This window comes from Diadema antillarum, unplaced genomic scaffold (genome assembly GCF_040938485.1).
Source record: "Diadema antillarum isolate AM-2024a unplaced genomic scaffold, OU_Dant_1.0 seq00001043_RagTag, whole genome shotgun sequence".
Lineage (NCBI taxonomy): Eukaryota > Metazoa > Echinodermata > Echinoidea > Diadematoida > Diadematidae > Diadema > Diadema antillarum.
In genome coordinates this window covers 72014-97035 of record NW_027271874.1, presented here as the reverse complement: position 1 = coordinate 97035, position 25022 = coordinate 72014, and the positions used below count along the sequence as shown (strand labels likewise).

Below are 25022 nucleotides of genomic sequence, written 5' to 3'. Positions count from 1 at the left end.
TGGGGATGACTTGGGCAAGCAAGTAAAGGACTTGCAAGACCAGCACAAAGCGGCGGCCGGAGTGATGAGAGGCGGGTTTAAAAGACCCAAGCCGGCCTATCACCCCTACCCAAGCCAAGGGTCTCAACGCAGATACAAGGAAGCTGGTTGGGTGTCGCGGACATCCTACGCGGATTCGTCAGGGAGCACATCTAGGCCTTTTTTAGGCCAACGAAACCAGTGGAGGAAGAGGACCCCACAAGCTCCCCATACGTTTACCCCGACAGCGTCTCGAGAGGGACGCCAAGCCCCACAGTACCGGAAGCTCGGCCAAGGGCAGGGCAGGATGAAATAGAGCAACTCCCAAACAGTGATGAGGTAAGGGAGACAATAACATCTAATGTCAATGATATTGGCTACATATGCACAACTGGGGAGAGCTTACATCTGATACATATATTTTGCAAGCTGTACAGGGCTACAAGCTTGAATTTGACTCAGCTAAATATCCCCCTTGTAGGGAAAAACCCCTTCATGAATTCAAAAGAAATTCTGAGGAAATGGCCTCGATTCAGGAAGAAATCAACAAGCTGGTTGAGAAAAATGTCATAGAAGCATGTGAACATGTATAAGGGGAATTCATATCAAATATTTTCACAAGGCCAAAGAAGAATGGCGGCCTCAGGGTCATCTTGGATTTGACAGAATTAAACAAGAGTATTTTGTATCAGCATTTTAAGATGGATAATATCAAGACAGCTCTACCGCTTATTTCTCCGGGAGATTATTTAGCTTCAGTCGATCTCCGAGACGCATACTTCACGGTTCCTATCCACCCAGATTCTCGAAAATTCCTGAGATTTACATGGCAGGGAAGGTTATGGCAATTTCAAGCACTTCCCAATGGGCTTAGTTCAGCACCAAGGCTCTTTACAAAACTGCTAAAGCCTGTTTTGGCAACGCTCAGGGAGCAGGGCCACATTGTAATTGCATATCTAGATGATACACTTATCATTGCAAAAACTGCCGAGGAAATGCAGGCAGCAGTGAGCGCAACTACTAAGTTGCTATCAAATTTGGGGTTTATTGTTCACCCTGAAAAATCAGTTTTAGAGCCTACTCATGAGATTACCTTTCTGGGTTTCAATCTGAACACTCTGGATATGAGTGTTAGGCTTCCAAAAGAAAAACAGGAGAACATAAAGCAGTCTTGTAAAGAACTGTTGGCTACTGAGAAACCTGTTATCAGAACAGTTGCAAAAGTTATTGGACAACTAGTGGCATCATTCCCAGCAGTACAATATGGCCCTCTCTATTATAGAGCCTTAGAGAAAGACAAGATTCTTGCCCTTGCAAGGAACAAGGGACGTTTCGATAGGCATATGACCTTGTCAAGAGAAAGCATCCATGACAGTGGTGGATATGGAACCTTGAGTCACAGTTTAGCCCAATGCAGAGGGCAAAACCAGATGTGGAAATCCACACAGATGCCAGTGGTAAAGGCTGGGGGGCAACAAATCTGTGCACTTCAACAGGTGGCAGATGGAATAGTGATGAGTTGAAAGAGGCAAATCAGAATAAAATTAACCTGCTAGAAATGGTAGCAGTTAGTCATGGGCTAAAAGCCTTTTGCTCAGAGAAAAGGAGCAATCATGTACTTGTTAGAGCAGATAACATAACGGCTGTCGCATATCTGAACAATATGGGTGGCACAAAATCTCCTGAATGTAATCAAATGGCCATTGATATTTGGGAATGGTGTATTAGTAAGGACATCTGGCTTACAGCTGCTCACCTACCTGGGCGATTGAATATTGAAGCAGATCGCATGTCTCGAAAATTCTCGGACACAGAATGGATGTTGAATAAGAGCATATTTCAACGAATAATCAGGAGATTTGGTGTGCCTGAAATTGACATGTTTGCCTCCCGCCTAAATAAACAGGTAGACCGATATATTTCTTGGAGGCCTGAACCAGAGGCCTGGGCAGTAGATGCCTTCACAGTTGATTGGAGTCAGTGGGAGTTTTATGCCTTTCCCCCATTCAATCTAGTGCCAATGTGCTTGCAGAAAATTCAGAAGGATAAGGCATGTGGGATTTTAGTGGTGCCCAATTGGCCAACACAGGTTTGGTACCCTATCCTTAAGAGTATGCTGGTTGAGGAACCCATGTTAATTCGAAAGAGTAAGACATTATTATGTCAACCAGTTTCAGGCACCCCACATCCTTTGAATAATCACTTGTCTCTATTATGTTGCAGGCTTGGAAGGGACTTTACGCAGAGCAGGGCCTCACACAAAGGACAATAGACATCATAGCTGCGTCGTGGAAAGGATCCACTAAAGCACAGTACCAGGTGTACATCAGAAAATGGAAAAGATTTTGTGCAGAGAGACACATTAATTATTTGAATGTCCAAGTTTGTGATGTCCTTGCATTTCTTACAAATATGTTAGACAAAGAAAAAGTTGGATACAGTAGCCTGAATACAGCCAGGAGTGCCCTTTCCACGTTTCTCATAGTTGATGGTGGACGACAGCCTCTTGAGTCGCACCCACTCGTAAATAGGTTTATGAAAGGAGTTTTTCATTTAAAGCCGCCTGCTCCTCGCTACTCTTCTATCTGGGATGTTAAAGTCGTCTTGGACTACCTCAGAAAGCTGTCTCCATCCAAGGCACTTAATCTGAAGCAACTTACTCAGAAATTGACTATGCTGATAGCACTTGTTGCTGCACAAAGGGTGCAGTCTCTTCATGTTATCCACCTGGACAGGATGAGGTGGAAAAAATCATCTGTTGAGATTTCTTTTGAGAACACACTGAAACAAAACAAGCCTGGAAATACGGGATTCAGTGTCACACTAAATGCGTACCCTCCAGATAGGAGATTGTGCATAGTGAATTATATGAAAGAGTATGTGCAGCGGACACAGAATCTAAGAGGGATGGAGAGACATTTGTTAGTAGCTTATAAGAAGCCTCACCGTCGTGCATCAAAGCAAACAATTGCACGTTGGATTAAGACTGTCCTACATGACGCTGGTGTCGATACACAGATCTTCAGTGCTCACTCCACAAGGGCGGCCTCTACGTCAGCAGCACAAAGGAGTGAGGTGCCTGTGTCAGAAATCCTCTCAAGGGCTGGATGGGTGGCTGAGAAGACATTCCGCAAGTTTTATTGCAAGCCCTTACAAGATACTAACCAATTTGCCCAGGCTTTACTGAAAATGTGACTTGGCAACTTCAGTCTGCATATGGAATGGCAGTCTGCACAGAGTGCACAGGTATGTCTGTCTGTAGTGATGCCGTTGATGGCTTACAGATGTATTGTTCTGTACGTGACTACAGGGCTTTGAAATCTCATATTACACCCGATGAGACATGTAGTCTCGATCGGAGACTTACGTAATAAAATAGGAAGATTAAATGAGAACTTACCTGTTTGAAATTTAATCTTGATTTTATAAGTAAGTCGTAGAGAAGAGACTACATCCCTCCTCTTCCCACCCTGCGACTTACATAGCCTTATGCAGGTAAAGTTCTCAACATCTTCATCTTCCTATCAATATATCCTGTAGTCTCGTACAGCTTTAAAAAATTGCCACACACGTGACCAGCGGGATCTCATATTACACCCGATGAGACATGTAGTCTCTTCTCTACGACTTACTTATAAAATCAAGATTAAATTTCAAACAGGTAAGTTCTCATTTAATCTTCCTATTAATTGTAATCAGGAGATTGTAGGCATGGCCGGCGGAACCGGGGGATGGGGGCCCCCACTTTTTTTTTCGCAGGAATACATAAGGTTTCACCACCGGGCTCCCCTACTTTTTTTACCCCGGAAGTGCGTGCAAAGTGGCACTAGAAAAAAAAAATAGATTGAGACCTTGAAGTGTGTGCGCGGTAAGGTTATGGTTTTTTGCACTGAAGACTTGAGATGAGCTGAAGACCTTTTCTTTTTTTCTCTTTTTTTGCTTGTCAGCTGAAGAAACCCAGAAGTGGCACCAGAAGTTGCGCTGGAGACCTTTTTTTTTTGCTTGTTAGCTCATGAAACCTGGAAGTGCCGCCCCCCTCCCCCCTCCCCCACTTTTGAAAACGCTCTGCCGGCCCTGGTAGGGGAAAGTCGGGTGATGAGACTCTTCCACCCATTGTGAACATTGTACTGCGTATTTCGGGTAGCAGACTTAGCGACCCTGTTATTGCAGAAGAATTCTGAGACAGAATAGGTGGGGCCTTTGAGCCACTCCTCCAACTGCCTGACACAGATGTGGACAGGCTGTGGACTAGATTCAAAGACACTACCAACAAGATCACAGAAGACGTTGTTGGCCATTAAAGAGCAAAACAAATGAAAAGCCTACCTAAGGATGTCCGCACAGCCTGTGAGGAGAGAAGACGCTGTGCCTATTATTAGCGCTGTGCACGTACAGCTGTCGACGGAGCGGCGAGTAGAATCTTCTCGGTCCTTGACTGCTCACTAGTCCTAGTCCTATATAGTTCTAGTCTAGAGTCTATATGTACTGAGTGCCGTTTTCTTCTAACTAGGCGTAAACCGTGATTGCCGTTGACTATTTTTTGGATTTAGATTTTAAGAATCACTCAGTCCTCATCTTCGTTAGATAGTTTGAATTGTGATGTCGAACCATTATCGCTCATCATCAATGCATAGTTAGTGCAACGTTATTCGCGTTACTTACACACAGTTTTCTATGGGCAGCACGTTCGGACAATGATGCCAATTTCATTTTGCATATCTGGAATATTCCCCACAAATTTGATCTAAATAAAAAGCTTTTGAAAAGATTCCTTTTAAAAATTGATAAATATTGTTTAACATGTTTATTTCAGCTCCATATTGCAATTTTACTAAATAACAGTTTTTGCAGTACTTCGTGTGAGATTTCATCAGTATATTGACATGTGTAGAACCTTTCTAGTTCGTTTTGCTAAAGTCGGAGGTTGGCACCTGTGACGTATGCCAAATTGTGTGGATCGTTCCTTGGCTTGCTCGTTTTCATTTTTTTTTCCAAAAATCAATACAGGCTTATCATGGGTTTTCGAATCCTCTCTTTCCAGTTGTAGGCATCAAAAAATGTAGATTAGAATTATCAGACAAGTAGAAAATGTCAGTACAGGTTTCTTTTAAGACGTCCCCAGAAGTGGTGTTGGGAGGAACACTTCTGCACTCATCTGAACACACAGTTTCCAAGGGATGAGAATGTGCTCCAATCCATTCCAGACCCCCAAACAAGGAGGACTGTTGTAAACCATTCACATTAGCAAAAGTGGAAGGTGCAATCAAATCCCTCGAGATTCATAAACATGCGGATGGGACAAAATAGCGGCTGAAACCTTAAAAGCAGGAGGAGTTCCAATGAGGCAGCTGCTACTCAAAATCATCAATGTTGCAAGGGCTGAAGGAAAAACACCTAAAGACTGGAGCAAATGCCTCATAACTCCAGTTTTCAAGAAGGGAGACAGACTCAAACCAAGCAATTACAGAGCCATCACCCTGCTTTCCATCCCAGGGAAAGTATTCTGCAGAATGATCCTCAGCAGAATTTAGGACACAATTGTAGCTATATATACTTGACTGAAGAACAATGTGGCTTTCGGCAGTCACGTGACACAACTGATGCAGTATTTGTTGTGCGGCAAATCATTGAAAAGGCCAAAGAAAGGAATGTTGCACTTCCCTGGAATTTCGTGGATTTTAAGGCTGCATTTGACACAATCTGGAGAGAATCCCTGTGGAAATGCCTGCGCTCCACTGGTGTAGACAAGGTAATGGTAGACTATTGATTGAGAGCATGTATAATCAAACGGAATGTTCCGTCGTTGTCAACGGAAAGATCACAGAATGGTTTCAAGTTGTGACAGGAGTTAGACACGGGTGTCTCCTTTCCCCCAGCCTCTTCAACTTGTTTCTTGAATTTGTTATGAAAGACCTCCAAAATCTAGACAGTGGAATCCGGATGGGCGACATGCGCATTAACAACATCCGATATGCAGATGACACCACACTGATGGACCTTGTCTTTGAGGAACTACAAGTATCAACAAACGAACTGGAAAAGGCCTGCAGCAGATGGGGTATGAAAATCAACCCCAGCAAATGCAAAGTCATGTCACAAGACAAACGTCACAAATCTTTGAATGGAATAAACATCGACAAAGTTGATGATTTTGTATTCTTGGGTATATAGCAACATTCCTACAGTGGCAAATGATGTGAAACGTCGTATAAAGACTCCAAAAGTAGGCAATATTTCACTTCGTAAACCTAAACTTTGAAAATCACTTATTGATCTTTTAGATTCTTTATCAAATAATTGTTGTAAATGGTAAACATTTCGCCTATATAAATCTGCATTAAATGCCCTTGTCCCTTTCAATGAAAAAATCTTTGTTATCAAATATAATTGGATTCATTTTCCCTTCTTCAAAATTTCTGCAGTTATATAAATCCTCCCAGGCGACTAGCATTTCTAAGTAAAACAATGGTGCCTTGAGTGAAAGTTTTTTTTTTTTGGTCTCATAGTTGCAAAGAAATAAAATTCTACCCCCTACTGATCTGAAACTGTGGTCAAAGTATACTTTCCAACTCATATTTCGTTCTCCATACAAAAGTCTTTTTACCCACATCACCCTCTCAGTTTAACAAACAATTCAAAATTCATCGTTATCAAGCCACCGTCCTTGTAATCCTGATACATAATGGCTCGTTTGATGGGATCCTTGCCCTTCCATACAAAATCAAAACAACTTTTTTGAATTTTATCAAAAATTAATAACCATTTTGGGACAACAGAGGATGACGACACATACATTAATTTAGATAAAGCGAAACTTTTAAGTAAATTAATTTTCCCCATGATGGTGAGATCTCTTTGCTTCCATCATCCCAAAAGTCTTTTGATTTTACTTAATATTTCGTTATGATTAACTTCCTCCATTTTTCCCTTTCTAATGCAAATGTAATCCCTAAAATCTTAATTTCTGTAACTCTACTCCCAAACTGAAATTGTGCTGCATTCTCTTCATTCTTGCCAAAACCTCGTTTTATCCCTATCAACCTTTAAACCACAAACTTCCGAAAAAAACCTGAAATAGATTTTGTAATAGCCCAACTGACTCTTTATCTCTTATAAAGATTGTCATATCATCAGCATACAGTATCTGCTTAATTTACTTCAAAATCACCAAGATCAATCCCTCATAAGGTAATCTCATTTCTCAAGGCATGTGCCAAAATTTAAATAGAGTGATAGTGGGTCACCCTGCGACGCGCACCACGTCCTATTTTAAAATATCCTGTTGAAAACCCCTCATTCATTACGCAGCTACTTATATCAGTATAACATGTCTTTATCCAAGAACAAAAAGAAGGGCCAAATCCAAAACATTTCAAGACGGTTAATAAACGAATGAGACACCGAGTCAAAGGCCTTCTCAAAATCAACAGCTATTAAATAACAACCTATATCATGACTGTGACAGACAGTGAAAAATCATATCGCCTATTAGTCGAATTGCTTACCCAATATTTCTGTTTTCCATATATCCCACTTGATCCATTTGTATCATCTCACTCAAAACTTGTTTCATTCTCTTCGCTAAAGCCTTTGAAAGAATTTTATAATCCACATTTGTGGAGTGTAATTGGTCTATAATTTTTAATGTAAAGGGGATCTTTACCATCTTTTTCTATCAAAGTAATGGTCCCTTGCATCTGAGATACTGATAAATTACCCCTATCATACGCTTCATTCAATGCTTCAACTATACTGCCTGTGGCCAAAAAGTGATATGAAATTCAACTGAAAACCAATTATTTTCCTGGAGCTTTATTATTCTTCATTGCTTTTAAAACTTCATAACATTCATCTACCAGTATTGTAATTTTTCCTTCACAAATCCTCACTTAATTTTGGGATACTTTTGAAAAAGAAACTTTCATTCAAAACATCTTCTGCTACACCCTTCTTCTTTGAATATAATGTTTCATTTAAAAAAAATCATTAACTTCAAAAATTCATTTCTATATTTTATAACAGAATTATTTTCACTATACAATTCATGTGTTATGTTTTCTTTTTATTTGATTAACAGTTCAAAATATTCTTTGTTCTTTTCCCATCCTCATACCAAGCCGTTCGTGATCTAACTTTAAGTCCTTCCAATAATCTATATATCATATAATTCACTCAACATTTTTTCTTTTCAACATATTGTTTATTTATTTCTAAGGGAGTAGCAGTAATTAATAAATCTTGCTCTAAAGTTTTTAATTCCTTTTCTAACTTTTCAATATTCATTCGCCTTTCTTTTGCTCTAACTTTCGAATATTTTCTTGCATAGTGGCTCATTTTCATTTTAAGAAAATCCCAAAAAACTAATTTATCATTAAATGCATCTTCCCACGTTCCCGTAATACTTTCTATTTCCATTATCATTCCTTCTACAAAATCTTTATCAATACACAAGCTGTTATTAAATTTCCAATACCATTTGCCCCTGCAATTATAACTTTCCGCAACAAATTGTAATTCTAGGCTAATACCTGAATGATCAGGAGTAACAGATGTCAAAATTTCACAATTTCTTACTAATCTCACCATGTGGTCTGATACGAACCAATAATCTAAACGAGTTTGTACTACTAAAGGGTTTATTGCTTACCGTCCGGGTTTCTTCTCCTCCATAATTATATCTAATAAACTATTATTTCTTAAGAAAAAGATCCAAATTATCTATAAACTTACCCTTTGAGTGTGTTTTAGGCCCTATATAATCTGATGCTTCATTTTAAATTGCATTATAAAGTCTAGTATCGAAGAGAACATTCTCATGCATGAAAGTTCGTTCTTTACGAGCAAGAGGGGTGTCGGTTTCAACGTACAGTGTCGATGTGTTGGACACCTTTTTATCACCATGCCCTCCGTCGACCGCGCATCGTACGTGTGTGCATGTGTGGCGCGCGAGTGCAGTTTCGACCAAATATAGAAATATACAGAGCGCAAACGCACAGCAAGGGCCCCATTCATTGAGGAAGCTGTTTGGTGCGCGGTGTGTGCTTATTTTATACTCATGCTATGCTATGTGTGGTGGACATCGACACCGAGACGCGACGAACACTAGCAGAGCAGAGGAAGCCATTGTGGTTACTGAGCCCATTTCTGTTTTTACGACTTTAAAACGTAATATATCCATCGCACAATAATGGGAGTCGACGTTGAAGTAATCAAACCTGGTGATGGTAAGTAACATAACGAGTAAGTTAGCGTAACAAAGGTTGCAACTTCATAGTCTCAGACCTCCTCGAGATGAATAAACCGAAGCACGCCTCGCCGCAGCCTCTGTGCACAACCTGTTCTGTACGTGTAACAATTGAACTACAAGTGCACCAGGGAGGCCGTGAGTGCACAGTACACAGAATTACAAAGACCGGCCTGCCCAAATACAATCGTGTTCCTTTCATGTTTATGGACATAGATACCAGTATAACAGTAACCAGATAGAGCTCTAACGTTAGGCCAATGCTCTATTGTTAATTCTTTTACTACTAGTACGAGAAAAATTCGCTGCCTTTGACGTTTGTGCATCATCATGATCATTGAAACCATTTCTAACCGTGTTAGATCTTATACTAGGTTCTAGTACTTGTAGTATTACACGCCTATTTATGTAGCTATGGCCATGGATGGCATGGGCAGTATGGCAAGACCAAAAACAGGCATGCTAACACAAAGACCTTACATTTATTGATGGCATCATTTACCATTTGTAGCTTTCTGGTGATGATTGAAAAGTCACCCATTGCCATACATGTAGTCAGATTCAGAACAGTCTTTAGAACCTGGGCAAGAGTTCTTTTTGGGACAGCCACCCAAAAGTGAGTGCGTGTGCATGCATCCGTATCCGTGCGTGTCTCGAGCAAGGTTAGGCTAGGTAGAGTTGTATAGATCTGCACTGACCCTCTGTAGTACTAGATCCTACCGTCCTACTAGTGTAATTCGGCTGGGGTGGCTGTCCCAAAAGGAACTCTTTCCAGAACCTGCAAGAATGTACAGGCGCTTCTGCACTTAAATGATAGTCTGAAACTTACTGCTGCAGTGAGCTACATTGTACATTGACCAAAAGATCGTTCTGTATCTGGTCATGACATAGGGAATATGTTCCGTGTGGACTTCGTCTGGCTTCACGGAATCCCATCCTATACAGACCGAAGGCTATCCTACTGGCTCCTGTATTGTCTGCCAGCGGTCGAGCACTGACTTAACGTTAGTCGTTATCATAAACCCAATTTCATACAGCTTTTTTTATATTCAAACAAGTTTGACATGACATGACACTTTATGCAGCAATATTTGGGGTAATGCACCTATCAATTGTAAGACCCACTAGGTGACCCCCACTTTGGACTCGCCATTCAATGAATTATACGCGCCCTCTGTCGCAATTTTGACTTACCTTCACAGAATTTGACTTTCCATCTTACGCACATTGGGTTTTGGAGGTTTCTTGATGTCTGTAACTTGTGTCTTCTTTATTTTCACTTGCTACTAATTAAAATCTATCAACAGAAAATTTTGATTTTAAAATACAATGTATAACAAAATTATACCCATAGTTTTGATATGTAAAAATATCCCTCGTAAATATTTATTGTTGAACATTTTCCCCCTCCAAATTCAAATTCGTCGTTCGAGTACATACGGATCGTGCAGTGCATGCGCATGAATATGTTCTGCTGCACAGTTACAACTAATGTGCATGCGCATGCATATTGTACGTTGCGCTATAGCGGGACTATTTTCAATGCCAAACCAGCAGCAATCGCAACCGCACGGCACTGCCACACGAAATACATGTACTTTCAAAAATGGCAATCGTGAATAGGTAGGCCTACGTACATGTACATTCATTTTCATTTGGCTTTGAAAAACTGATGTTTCTTTGAAATGTATTATTGCATTTGTCAAATATTTGAACTGCAATAGTATTTACTGGTTGTTTTGAAGAGTTCTCGTTCACATGCATTCACTGATTCTACATTCATGTACATGTACATGCGTTGATCGACGCGTCCACGGTATACGGTACCGGTCCTGTGCGTATGTGCGTATAACAGCGCGCGTTCAGTGCTGAAAGTAGTGCCAGCTGTGGACTAAATTGGACGCACATCGGGACCCACCCAGTAAAGAGACTGACATTGCCCCACCATAACGTCTCTGGCGCGACTCACCAAAGGTGTCCTTGACGGTGCCCTGACTCCATAATTTTGGCGCAAGTACTCACCCATGATGCACTTCTCCCGGGGGTCACATACAAACTGTAGTGGGTCTTACAATTGACAGGTGCATAACTTTCTTTAGATCAGAGAAATTTGTATCCATATCGCAACATCACCGTGGCCGTTCGCTAGCTGTAAGTTGCCATTAAAATTTTATTAAAACACATAGAGACGTACATCAGTACATCGCATGTGATTGGCTAACGGATTCATATGTTGAAGAGCTGTTACAACCGTATGGATGGGTTGGTAATTGTGTCTTTTTCCATGAAAATTTCACCCAAATCTTGGATATTTCAAACTGGTTAGTGCAATGCATTCTTGAAATGTTGATTTTGCTCTACAAGTTCAAATTTGCCGATCTAAGGCTGTGAATTAGATGCAGTCGAGAAGGGTGAGGCACCTCACCCAATTCTCCATAGAGACAGTGGTTTGAGCTTCAATACAGCGAGGTATGGGACAACCTTCCGTCTGTCTATGGAGGAGAGCGATAACGTCAAAAAAATAAAAGACACCTCCGGACAGACGGATCTTTCTGACTAAGCTATGATACAAAAGGGGAGAAGGAAAGTCAGATTGAGAATACAATTATGAATTTTATATTTATTTATTTTTTTGTTTATTACAGGCAAAACCTTTCCAGTAAAAGGACGAACTGTGCAGGTTCATTATACAGGTAAGTCTGTTGCAGTTATTAGTAAATTACAGTCAACCTTGCTTTCAAACATCGACCTTGCATTTAAGGTAAATAATCGCCAAAAAAGTAGAAGGTCTTTTCAAGTCTTCTCTTTGTGTTCTATTGATTTTAATCCCTCTAAAGTTGAATTTCTCTAAATCAAAGCTACAGTTGTACATATATTTCTTCAGTCTGAATAGATTTGACTTTTAGGCATGGTTGAGTGTGGAGTTCTACTTGCTTTTTTAGTGTATTTTTAGTCATTAAAATTATATCTACAGTGTACGTGTAACGTTAATCCTCATTTTCATAAGAGTTACAATAATGATTAGAAGCATAAATTTGGCATCATTCAGCATTTTCTGTGTACTTTACACCTACAGTCAACCTCGCCTCAGTCAAATCTTTCGGGACTAATGAACAATACTCTGGCACAGCTTTTGCAAAAATTTGACTTCCACCGAAGTTGCTTTTTTTTTCACTTACAATGTACATTTCCTGCTCAGGGTGCTACCTAACTTTATTTTACCACTTGCCCTGTTGGGCAAGCAGATTTTCAAATTTGCTGCAAAATACTTGCCCGAAAGTCCAAAAATTTAAAGAAATAATATAGTAAATCATGTGTTACTCAAGGGTTTAATGGAAACAATCACTTGAATAAACAGCACATTTGCACGCTAAAACACAATGGAGTAACAAACTTGGTCCGATCAAGCGTTGCCGTTGCATTGCATACAAGCCTCTTCATGTAAAATGTTGAAAGTTGCTGAAATGAATTTTATATAAAGTGCATTGCATGACTAAACAGACATTTTCTTTGGGCTACACAAATCTTGTACTGGTTTTGAGTTGTTTTTACTGTAAAAGTGGAAATTTTTGTGCATTTCGCGCAACCAGAAACAAGCGCAAAAAATAAAAGCGCACGAATGTTTTTGCTTGCCATATGTTCCAGTAGTTGATATCTTGATTCCGTGGAATTAAAAACACGCGAAACTCTTCTTACCCACGAGCTGAGCGTGAAAAATTAGGCGCGTGGAAATATCCACTTTTGCAGTATACACGGTAACTCACATCGACAGCTCTAGTCTAGATCACATGTTCATATGTCATGTGGCTTCACCGTCTGAATCGCTGAATGCCCGCACCTAGCCTGCCTCTACCATGGTGCATGTAATTTATGTTCTGCTCAGCTGGACATCAGGGATAAAAGGGAAATTAGGGCTAACTTGGATCGGACCCTTGGGAGTGTTTTATTTGAATAGTAAAATATTTTCCTTTTAAGTTAAGAATGCAAGAATGCTTTACTTTCATGTTTGAAGGATGTATCAGGAAGAAGAAAATCTTCGACTTGTGCTATGGAAATAACATGTATTCACACAAATCTGGACTTGAAATTATCTTTGACAAAGCTGAAGTTCAACGACAAAAGTAGCACTCCTGCATGCTTGATTTCCCATCATTGATTTAAATGAGTTAGAATGTGCAATTGGTGAATTCTAAAATATAACTTTGAAGCGTTGTAGAAATCCACACTCATAGAATTTGTCCACAATTAGAAATCACTTTGTCATGACTCTTTGTTGGTTTTGTGATGTCGTTCGAAAGGTTACAAATACTTGTTTCTGCAAAATTTGGAAGCTCTTATTTTGAAAACAGTGAATGTGTCAGACTATGTAAAATCATCTATGACTACTGGTAATCACAAGGTTGGCACTCATCAAAAAAGTGGTAAATGTACTTTAACACTAAACAGTTCAAAACAGGGCAAATATCGTTTGCATTATTACCTCCGCCAAGGGGGAAGGTACAGCGTAATGTTTTCATTACCGTTGGTTTGTCCGTGTGCAAAATAACTCAAAAAATTGTGCACGGATTTTGATGAAACTTGCAGAAAAGGTTGAGAATGATACAAGAAACAGATGATTAAATTTTTGGTAGTGATCTGGAAATTTTTATGGTTTTAATGAAGAATTTTCGATAATTTGGCAGGAAGGGTCAATGAACTTGGAAGTTTAAGCTGCACATTTTTGAGGTTTTCATACGCGCACTAGTGCATGCTCTAGTTTCTGCTAGGGCGAGGTGCGCCGCGCAGCTGAGCATTTATGACGTAACAAAGGCTTCTATATTGGGAAATCGGGCGATTTTTCAGCATGTATACGTATGGTCGGAAATCACTGATCTCTGAGGAAGAGCAAGATCATCAGTGGAAAGTAGCTGCTTGGCGGAGGTCTGCTCTCTCAGAGTGCTTTTTTATAGTTGGTAAAATACCATTTGAAGATTTTTTGCTTGAAATATGGGTTCATTCTCCAGTACCACTAGAAATTCAGGGCATGCAAAGAATCTCAAAGTTACATGTAAATCGAAGGAAATAATTTCGTACAGCCAAACCTGAAGCTATTTGATAGCCCAAATAAAGCCATTTTGCTGTCTCATAAGGCCATTTTTGGGTGAAATTTTGTGGCAACTACACTTAAAGCCTTAGTGTACATGTACTTTTGATAGACCAATCAAGAAAGAGAATGTTGACCAGCATTACAACAATTTCTGCAAAATCAAGAGAAGAACAAAACACAACCAAATACAACTTGTACCAGAGAAAGTCAAAGAAATCATTTGTGTGCCAGTTATCCCCTTTTATCAGTCATTGTGCTACTGTTGTGAATACTTATTGTGAGGCCAATCTTTCTCAATACATTCAGTGTGATAGCATACACTCCCCTTGGAGGATTTTTTTGATAGATGACTGTACAACATCTTTCACAATACAGAATGTTTGTGGTGAATCTACAGGTATACCAGATTGATACCTGAACCACCCCATATAAAAAAGGATGATATTTAAAACAAAAGGCACAAGGAGCAAATGCCTGTTAAATCAAGTTTGGTTAGTAACACCTGCAGATCATTGACCTATGGTAGCATGTGAAGGGTCTGATCCATAACAGTGCATTGAATTTGCTGTACCAGTAAAATTGTACTTCAAATTTTATGAAGTTATGTTTTACCTTTTTGTTGTGCGTACTTTATAGTATACATGTACATCTAGGTTAAATATATTTCCTACATCGTATCCCTCTATGCCCTCACCACATGTCGCTGCTTTATGGCAGGCACATTAACAAATGGCAAGAAGTTTGATTCATCACGGGACCGCGGAAAGCCCTTTGAGTTCAAGATCGGAGAAGGCCAGGTCATCAAAGGTTGGGATGAGGGTGTTGCACAGGTACGTGTACTAACGAGAGGCAGTTTCAATGTCATATGTGACCCGCCACAACAAAAGGATCCGAAAGTCACTGATGGCAGGCCAAGAAAATTGAGTGTGAAGTCAGATCATCAAAATTGGTCAAAACCATCAGATTTCTGTGTTTGCCATGATTTTTTAGGGTAATGTATCGTTTATCATCTGCAGAAATTTTGAAGCTAAATGATCAAAGGAGAGAGAAGAAATTACCGTTTTTCTAGGCCATGATTTTTCGACTTTTCAGCAGAACAAAAATGTGTCCGAAGATTTTGATTTAGCGCCACAGATAGACTCCGCCCCTATCGACGAGGGAGTGATCTTATTGGTCAGTGCGTGGCATCCTGGTTACTGATTGGTCGTGCATAGACCACTGGTGCTAAGCATGAATGAACATCGCGGAGATTGCTTTGAGCATACCTTCTATTGTGAATACATGTAGGTGAAAACTGTCTTGCCTCTCCTTGATCGATTGCGTCAGAAGGAAAACTTTGAAGCGGTTTTCTCGAATTTTATGCTGATTTCCTAGACCACTCCACATGCTCTAATTAAATCATCAATATCCCCACAACCTAGTACTTTTATGAGTAACGTTACTGTATATATAAAATTAAAGGGGATACGGTCATGTCGTTTTCAGAAAATCGACCTCCCTGACTTTCGGATCCTTTTCTTGGAGCGGGTCACATACATGTATTTCCTTCATGCTATCAGGCTTTCCCCTTGCTGGGATGATCACGCCTGCTCATTTGCAGTTAAAATGTAACAGCCATTCATACTTTATTGTTTTCTTTTGATATTCTTCAACAAATGCATTTTCCACTTCATGATTTGTCATTCCTTTACTATCATAACTGAATTCATTCGTATATGTTTGTATTAGAGAATGGAATAATTTGCCATTGAGAATTAGGTCAGCCTCATCACTTTCCAACTTTAAACGTACATGTCGCATCTATCTTGAGGGAAATTTGTAAAACAAGAATTGATCAGGGAAGCTGAATTTAAAAGTATAGTAAAATAGAAAGTATCTTTCTGCAATTTCATGTGAATTATATGTATGTGCATGAGCGTTTTTGTGACACGTGTTTGTGTGATTGAATGTGTGTGTGTGCGCGCGTGTGTGTGTGTGTGTGCTTGTGTTGCATCTGTCCTATGTAAATATGTTACTATTATACTTCTTGTTAATATGTTTAAAACTTTAGTATGTTTTGCTTTGTTTTATATGTTTATCCGGGACCCCTTTTTTACAAGCTCTGCTTCTTTTGGGGTCCCAAACCATTCATTATTCTTAATGCTGTATCCTTTTGTAAAATGTCAAATGTTTAATGAATTGGTTAAATAAACTTGAACTTCAACTTGAACTAAGGTCATTTTTCCCAGACACCATCTGCCTGTGGAACTAAGATGTACTATAGTGATCTCAATGTCACTTGACATCTTTACAGGGAGCGTGTTGTTTCGATTGAGATCTACATGTAACTTCAGGTTTCTAGTATTTTTTTGATGAGATAATGAGAAACCTCTCATGAAATATGAAAGAGCATGTAATTCCAAGAGGGATTCAACGTTTATATGATGAAAATTGTTTTTAAAATGGCCGAGATATCCAAAACGGCGCATTCCTAATGAAAGGTGGGATCCACCTTTTATTCGGATCGCTTTGTTTTACTTTGTTTTTGGATATCTCAGCAATTCCAAAACTGATTTTCATGTAATAAACTTTGAATAAATTGTATGCTCTCTACTATTTCATAAGTGGTTTCTTGGTATCTTGCAAAAAGTTAAAAGCTCGATTCTTATCTCTGCCAATACTATACCATCCCTTTAAATCAAAGATAAAAGATGCCAAGATGTCTCATTCAAGTTGTCACCTGGGTAGAACTGAACATTTTTCAACTTCACATTTTTTTTTTCCAGAAACATTTTTTACCCTTTTTTTTTGGTGCACTTTTATGCCTCGAGTCTCATGTCTGTTACGTGTGAGAGCCTACCGTAAATGTGCAAGTATTCTCTCTGAAGTTTCTGCACAGTACAGGAAGAAGAACTGTGAATTTTGTGTGAGAATTCACATTAAATTAAAATCTGGGAATGTACGCCCTACACTGCCCTACACTGTATAAATTATGTATCGGTATGCAGTCCTGAGCTGAAAGTTTCTGTCCCTTCTTTTTTACCTTTGCAGATGAGTCAAGGAGAGAGAGCCAAGCTCACCTGCAGCCCTGATTATGCTTACGGTGCTAGGGGCTACCCACCTGTATATCCTTTTTCTGAGATCTTCCTGCGTTCATGAAATGATGTGAATTGTTCAAGTGTAAATCATGATTTCGAGTTGTGAAGTGATGATGATGATGATGATTCACAACATTTGTATAGCGCCATGTACACGTATGTGTTGCAGAAACATTCTAAGGCGCAGACTCCTCGAAGAGATTTAGCGGTTGAATGCCTTGTGAAATATGTGAGTCTTGAGTGTGGCTTTGAAGTGATCCAGCTTGTCAATTTCACGGAGCAAAAATGGGAGGGAGTTCCATAGGCAACAAGCGATAGAGAAAAATGCCCAGCCTCCATATCCCTTGAGGTGTGTAATGGACATCTGGAGAGTAAGGCCAGATGAACGAAGGCCAGGGCGAGGATGATGCAAGCATAAATGCCTTAAAGTGCAAGTGCACACCATGACCACACTTTATAGATGTAGTGACATCCAATTAACAAAATTGTGGCAGGTTTATCAAAAATAGACTTAAAGGACAAGTTCACCTTTATAGACATGTGGGTTGAGTGAATGCAGCAATATTACTAGAACACATCAGTGAGAGTTTGAGCAAAATCGGACAATCCGGAAAAAAGTTATGAATTTTTGAAGTTTCTGCTCAGTCACGGCTGGATGAAAAGACTACTATAGCTTGTGATGTCACATGAGTACAAAGATATAAAGAAAGAATAAAGAAAATTCAACATATTTCCATTTTTCTCGCATAACAAAAGAACACTCGACTTCTCTCTTTCAGAAGGCAGGGGGAATAATATTACCCTTAACATACGTCAGTTGCAAGTCGAAGAACTGCGCGCTTTATTCAAAAAGTAAAGTTTTGTGAAATTCTCTTTTTATTTTCATTATATAGTTGTATGCATGTGACATCATACACTGTAGTAGTCTTCTCTTCCAGCAGTGACTGCGCAGATACTTAAAATATTCATAACTTTTGAACGGATTGTCCAATTTTCCTCAAACTTTCACTGATGTGTTCTACTAATATTGCTGTATTCTCTCAATCCTTATGTATGTATAGTCGGACTTGTCCTTTAAAGTTTGTACTGTAGGCGACTCCTGTTGTAACGAGAAGTCCTTGGGTCTTGCAGTTTTCTTTTGTCATCAAAATTTTGTTATAGCCTAACAGTAAAGTGTAAAATCAATAGGTGAATACTTTTTGGACCTGAATTTTTACTTTGTTTTATCTTGAGTTTTGTTTTTTAACGGTGAACATTTTAATGGGAGTGCACCGCACAAGAGAAAAGATGTGGACAATTCTCTAGTTTGATATGTGTGGGCATTGACTGTGGGGGCGCTGTGGCATAGCGGATAAGACTCCAGACTCCCAATTTGAACCCAAGTTCGATTCCCGCCCAGTGCTTACGTCCTTGGACAAGATGTTTTTACCCACCATGTTCCTCTCGACCCAGATGTATGAATGGGTGCCTGGCAACGCTAGGGTAATAATAATGGCAGGGCCATCTGGAAGAGCATGGCAATACTGAAGAGGCTATCCTGGGTAAAGAAGACATTATTATTATTATTGTTATTATTATTATTATTTTTTTTTTAACGAAACATATTTGGAACAAACAAATATCCAAGTGAAAACAACAACAAGAGTTATGATATCACCTCACAGGTTTTTTATTAATCTTTGAACAAGTCCTCACTACAGTTCAAGGAATTGAAGAAGAAAAAATACTTTAACATTGACATGACATCATCAAAAAATTTGCATACATCAGATGTATATGGTTATACAACGTGTATGACCAATATCATTTCAGTAGAAGCATGTTTTATGTTTAAAATTCCATGACTTTGATAGTCAAAGTAAACATGGAGGAATCTGTGTACTGTTCCATTCTGTTTGTTTTAGATTATTATAGTCTTTGGTCACCTTGACCATGGCATAAACTTACACTTCGATGTTTATGAGTGGAGTGAAATTAAATACCGATAAAGGTACATTGTAACATTGAGTCTGGTATTTAAATCAGAAAAAAATGTAGGAATTAAAAGCTGGAAGAAAAAACACTCAGCAATTTTCCATCTGTTTTATGATTCCGAAACTTAAAGGACAAGTTCACCTTCATAGACATGTGGATTGAGTGAATGCAACAATATTAGTAGAACACATCAGTGAAAGTTTCGGGAAAATCCGACAGTCTGTTCAAAAGTTATGAATTTTTAAAGTATCTGCGCAATCACTGCTGGATGAGAAGACTACTACAGTGTGTGATGTCACATGCGTACAACAATATAAGGAAAATAAAAAGAGAATTTCACAAAACTTTACTTTTTGAATAAAGTGCACATTTCTTGGACTTGTTACTGATGTATGTTAAGGATAATATTATTCCCCCTGCCTTCTGAAAAAGAGAAGTCGAGTGTTCTTTTGTTATGCGAGAAAAGTGAAAATAAGTTGAATTTTCTTTATACTTTCTTTATACTGTTGTACTCATGTGACATCACAAGCTATAGTAGTCTTCTCATCCAGCCGTGACTGAGCAGAAACTTTAAAAATTCATAACTTTTTTCCGGATTGTCTGATTTTCCTCAAACTCTCACTGATGTGCTCTACTAATATTGCTGCATTCATTCAGCCCACATGTCTATGAAGGTGAACTTGTCCTTTATGATGTAAAAGAAGAAGTGTTCTTTAATAGAAAATGTAAAAAATAAAAAAAAGATCACAAGGCTTTTTGTGTCCTCATGTGACATACACGTAGGGTTGTGCGACTTTTTTGTTGGTTTTGTGATACACCATCACAAACCTGTATATCCCTGTTCCAGGGCTTCTGTCTCTTGCTCCATGGTGAATGTACAGAGCGTGTGGGAGAGACTTAATTTTCGGAGTTGCAAATACCTGGGTACCATGCAGTGAGCATCTCTGTAGATGCATTGTGGGATAGCTCAGGGGACAAACTTGCATCCGGTTTTGGCTGCATATGCACTCGGGTCACGTTCCATCTTTATCTAAGGGTATTTTTTGTATAATAAGATTTGTTCTCTTTCTATCATGTGACCAGCATATAGAAGCCTCACTGGAGGGAACCATGACTCTAGTGACCGCAAATCACTAAAACTGAGAAGTTTTCATTCTTTTTAAGCTTACCGGTAATTCTAACCGAAGAAAAAATCAGCAACGAAGGAAAAGCAGACAAAAATTGCATTGAATAGCATAGGAACTGAGACACGCGCAAGACAACCGGAAGGGACAATGTTCCTGAGGAATCCCACAGTGCATCTGTGACAGGGCTCTGCAGCATGCGCAGATTTTTTTTTTTTTTTTGCTTGTTGGCCATACCGAAAGTTGATACTGCCACTTTTTACATCTCCACAGTCTGTCATCGTTTTCCTTGACAATATTCATCCACTATTCCTGAGAATGCCACCCTCATCTTCGATGTCGAGCTCCTCAAGGCAGTGAAGTAATGCAGCCACTCCTGGATGCCCCCTCTGTTGAGAAGCAGTCTCTCTGTTCTGTGTGTCTTACCTAAAGTATCATTTTTGTAGTTACTTTATATTTTTTCGTCTTTATTGCCTTGGTGGACGTACATTCGCCCTAGCACCAGAAACTTGGAATTCCGAGAGACTGGATCTCTTCAGAACGTCGCAAAATAAGAAAAACAGACATCAGTCAACATGCTTAATGATATAAACATTTCTCTTCATCAGAGATGAAACTTTTAATCAAGTGCTGTAATAATGTAAGCACCATCTGTACTCCAAATTTAGGCGTTGATACGGCTAATAAATTTGAAAAAAAAAATATGGAAGTAAATATTTATCTCTAGCTCGTTTATGACATTGCCTAATTACTGTGAATGATTGTGGAAATTCCACATCCAACATTTTGGACACATTTGCATCAGATCTGAATGAAGGTGATTTTGAGAGGAATGCTAAGTAATGCATGCATAATTATAGGCATATGTATGCCCTGTTCCCAGCATCACTCTGTAAGCTGTGATGTAACTGCACAACAGTATCGTGGAAGAATATGTGCTTGTTCATCTAGCAAATGCATTTAGTTTGTACCAAAGTCCTGTTTACAAAACTCACTTTTGCATAGATTATCACTCTTCAAAGCAGTCATCAAGGCAAGTGTCACTGTCTTTTTTGTTCTGTATTGAATAGTTGTGTTTATTTTTTTTTCTTTTCAGGCTTAGTTGTGCTTAGAGGGAATATAAACTATATTGCAGTTTAACAAATAGTTATATGTAATAATCGGAAATTCTCATGAATTTTAAGGAAATAATGAAAAATTTGTACCATGTGTTACCTGTAATCAAGATCATTACTCTGAGAAGGTGGCATTTTTTTCATTTATATCATGCAATGTTCTCTATCGTCTGTTCAAGTTACACCAAAGTAGCAAACAAACCAAAAGAAACCAGCAAAACAAAGAAATGCAAAACAACAACAACACACCCTAATCCCACCAACCAGAACGAGACTGAATGGTAAGACATCATAACACTGGAAGCTGTAGTGATGTGGGTTTTGCTGTAGTTACAAGGTACATGTAGTGGTAGACCATCCTCCTCAGACCTCATTTTTGTATAAGATGTGAAATATGATGAATGACTATCAATGCTAGAAAATCATTACTATGTTCTTGGTGCGTTGTGCCCCATACATCCACAAGGTCAAGATTTTGAGTGTTGTTTTAAACATTCACCCGACCGTTTTAGATATATTTTTGAATTTCTTCTGGAAGAACTATGCCAATGATCATGAAGTGTGCAAAGCAAAGATTGTACATTCCTTTTTCTTTCTGTTCTTTTCTGTAGGAGGGGAGACATATTGATAGACTAAGGTCAAAAAAGAAAAAAAAGTGAGCTGGACCTGAGAAACATATCTGAACCCTGTTGCATGAAAAGATGCAATCAAGTATTCAGAGACTTATGTTTGATCACAACTTTTATGCAGCAGGGCCCAGGACCTGTAATAAAAGGTGTTCAAAGAGTTCTGGAGTCTGTCATCTTCAATGTTCCTATTCCAGTGTCCAAAGAATACTTTCAATGCTGTTCAAGGAACATACAACTGCTTTTCTTGTGCATTACATGCATTTTTATGTGTACATCTGGAGTGCAAGGTATAAATAATCTATCAGAAGCAGTAATTACAGTGACTCTTCTTACGTTTGTAACATTAAAGACAACAATGTCATACCACATTTTCTCGTAGGTACTTGTGTACTCTGCTAATCTTACAACCAGATTACAATGTATATTGAACAACATGGAAAATATGAAACACACTGATGTAAACAAGGTAGAAAAATGATCTGTTTTGTTAACTTGCATCATGTGATTTTATCTTCTTTTTTTTTTTGGTTAATGTTTTGCAAGATAGTCCAAAGCTGTCCAAACTTATGTTGACCTCTTCTTGACCCAACAATGTTTTTTTTTTCTCCTTGCATTCTTTCTTTTTCTTGGGTAGTGCCTTTTATGTACAAATTTGGTTATGATCTCACGTATGAATTCATTGCAGAAAAGGAAAGCATGTATATTTTGATCATAAGGCATTATCCCTGTTGGTGCTATGAATGGAATTCAGTGGTGTCCATGGATATGAGCTCAAGAGCCTCCATCCTTGATCTTCACATTTGGTTCCATGTTGGCTCCCGGGGAATGGTACATCACTTCTTCTCATGCCACTTGCACATTTGTTTACCGGTACCACAAGCCGCCAACTCTCCTTTATTTGACAGCCAAATTGAGTATGAACACCCAGCGAAGTAATCACATTCTATGGTTACTACACTGAAGTGTACCGCCAGAGGAATGGATGAGTATATTTAATGTGTAAGCACATCAAAGCACCTGGATAGTTTTGATATATTCTGTTCACTTTTGCCTTTGTTTTCATCTTTGTGCCTGTTCTGTGTTTTGTCAGTGTTTTCTTTTGTCCAATGACAAGGGATGTAACAACAGTCTGACCCATTAAAAGAATAATAAAATATTGATTCTCCCCACACTTGGAAGTGTACTTTTGACTGGTTCTGAACCAGGGGATTTCGGCATCTTGAGTGACTGATTGTCTGTTTGGATTAGTGTGGGAGATGAGTAAAAGTGTGGAGAGTGAAAGTGTTGGAGGTGAGTGATAGTGTGGAAGAAGAGAAGAAGAAGTGTGGAATGTGAGTGACAATGTGGAAAGGGAGTGACATGGAAGACAAGTGACATTGCGGAAGATGAATGCAAATGTGGAAGGTGATGGAAGATGTTGAATGTGAGTGAAGGTATGGAAGAATTGGATGAATAGAAGTGTGGAAGGCGATTGAAATTGTAGAAAGAATGAGCGATATGGAAGGTGAATGTAAATGTTGAAGGTGTGGAAAGTGAGTGATGTTGATGTAGTATGAAGGTGCAGAAGATGAATGTATAACGGGCTGCAGAACCATCTACATAGGGAATGGAAAAAATACAGAAAATTGAGAAAAAATGGACAAAAAAAGATTTGAAATGAAATCACAACACCCCATTACTTATGTAAGTTTTTGTCCCCGCCGAACGAGTTCGAGCAGGGGACTATGAAACGGGCTCCGTACGTGTGTGTGTCCGTCCGTGCGTCCGTGCGTCCGTCCGTGTGTCCGTCCGTGTGTGTGTCCGTGTGTGATCAAAATGTTCAAAATGCTACTCCTTCGCCATTTCTAACCCGATTTTGATTCTGTTTGCTTTATATGATAGCACTACATGGGAGCTTTGAAACTTCTATACAGAATTTCAATTGTGACCTTTGACCTTGACCTTTGACCTACTATATTGTACATTTTGCTTCAAAATGCTACTCCTTCGCCATTTCTAACCCGATTTTGATTCCGTTTGCTTTATATGATGGCACTAGGTGAGGGCTTCAAAACTTCTACACAGAATTTTGACCTTTGACTTCTTTGACCTTTGACCTTGATTTTTGACCTATATTGTACATTTTGCTACAAAATGCTACTCCTTCGCCATTTGTAACCCGATTTCAATTCCGTTTGCTTTAAGTGATGGCACTAGGTGAGGGCTTCAAAACTTCTACACAGAATTTTGACCTTTGACTTCTTTGACCTTTGACCTTGATTTTTGACCTATATTGTACATTGCCTACAAAATGCTACTCCTTCGCCATTTCTAACCCGATTTTGATTCCGTTTGCTTTATGTGATGGCACTAGGTGAGGGCTTCAAAACTTCTACACAGAATTTTGACCTTTGACTTCTTTGACCTTTGACCTTGATTTTTGACCTATATTGTACATTTTGCTACAAAATGCTACTCCTTTGCCATTTCTAACCCGATTTCGATTCCGTTTGCTTTATGTGATGGCACTAGGTGAGGGCTTCAAAACTTCTACATAGAATTTTGATCTTTGACTTCTTTGACCTTTGACCTTCATCTTTTTACCTATATTGTACATTTTGCTACTAAATGCTACTTCCGGCGGGGACATATATTACGCACCGCGTAATTTCTACTTTTCCTTGTTAAGTCTGTAAATTCTTCCAATCTAAATGGAGAGGGGGTACTGTTGACCCTTAACCCCCCCCCCAAAAAAAAAAAAAAAAAAAAATGTAAG

At 39.0% G+C, this 25022-nt stretch overlaps 1 protein-coding gene across 1 annotated transcript; it reads left to right on the top strand.

Annotated features, from left to right (window-relative positions):
* Window positions 1-9098: 9098 nt before the first annotated feature.
* Window positions 9099-23421, top strand: LOC139743055 (peptidyl-prolyl cis-trans isomerase FKBP1A-like). The gene is made up of 5 exons (XM_071653563.1): window positions 9099-9242; window positions 11908-11955; window positions 15066-15178; window positions 17379-17452; window positions 20831-23421. Exons 1-5 carry the CDS (start codon window positions 9206-9208, stop codon window positions 20886-20888), a joined length of 330 nt encoding a protein of 109 aa, XP_071509664.1. The 5' UTR covers window positions 9099-9205; the 3' UTR covers window positions 20889-23421.
* The last annotated feature ends 1601 nt before the right edge of the window (window positions 23422-25022 follow it).

Excerpts from the sequence above, each read along its gene's own strand:
- LOC139743055 (XM_071653563.1), top strand. The coding sequence starts at position 9,206 with ATGGGAGTCGACGTTGAAGTAATCAAACCTGGTGATG. Across the intron at positions 9,243-11,907 it reads AGTAATCAAACCTGGTGATG|GCAAAACCTTTCCAGTAAAA; the intron begins GTAAGTAACATA and ends TGTTTATTACAG. Across the intron at positions 11,956-15,065 it reads TGTGCAGGTTCATTATACAG|GCACATTAACAAATGGCAAG; the intron begins GTAAGTCTGTTG and ends GCTTTATGGCAG.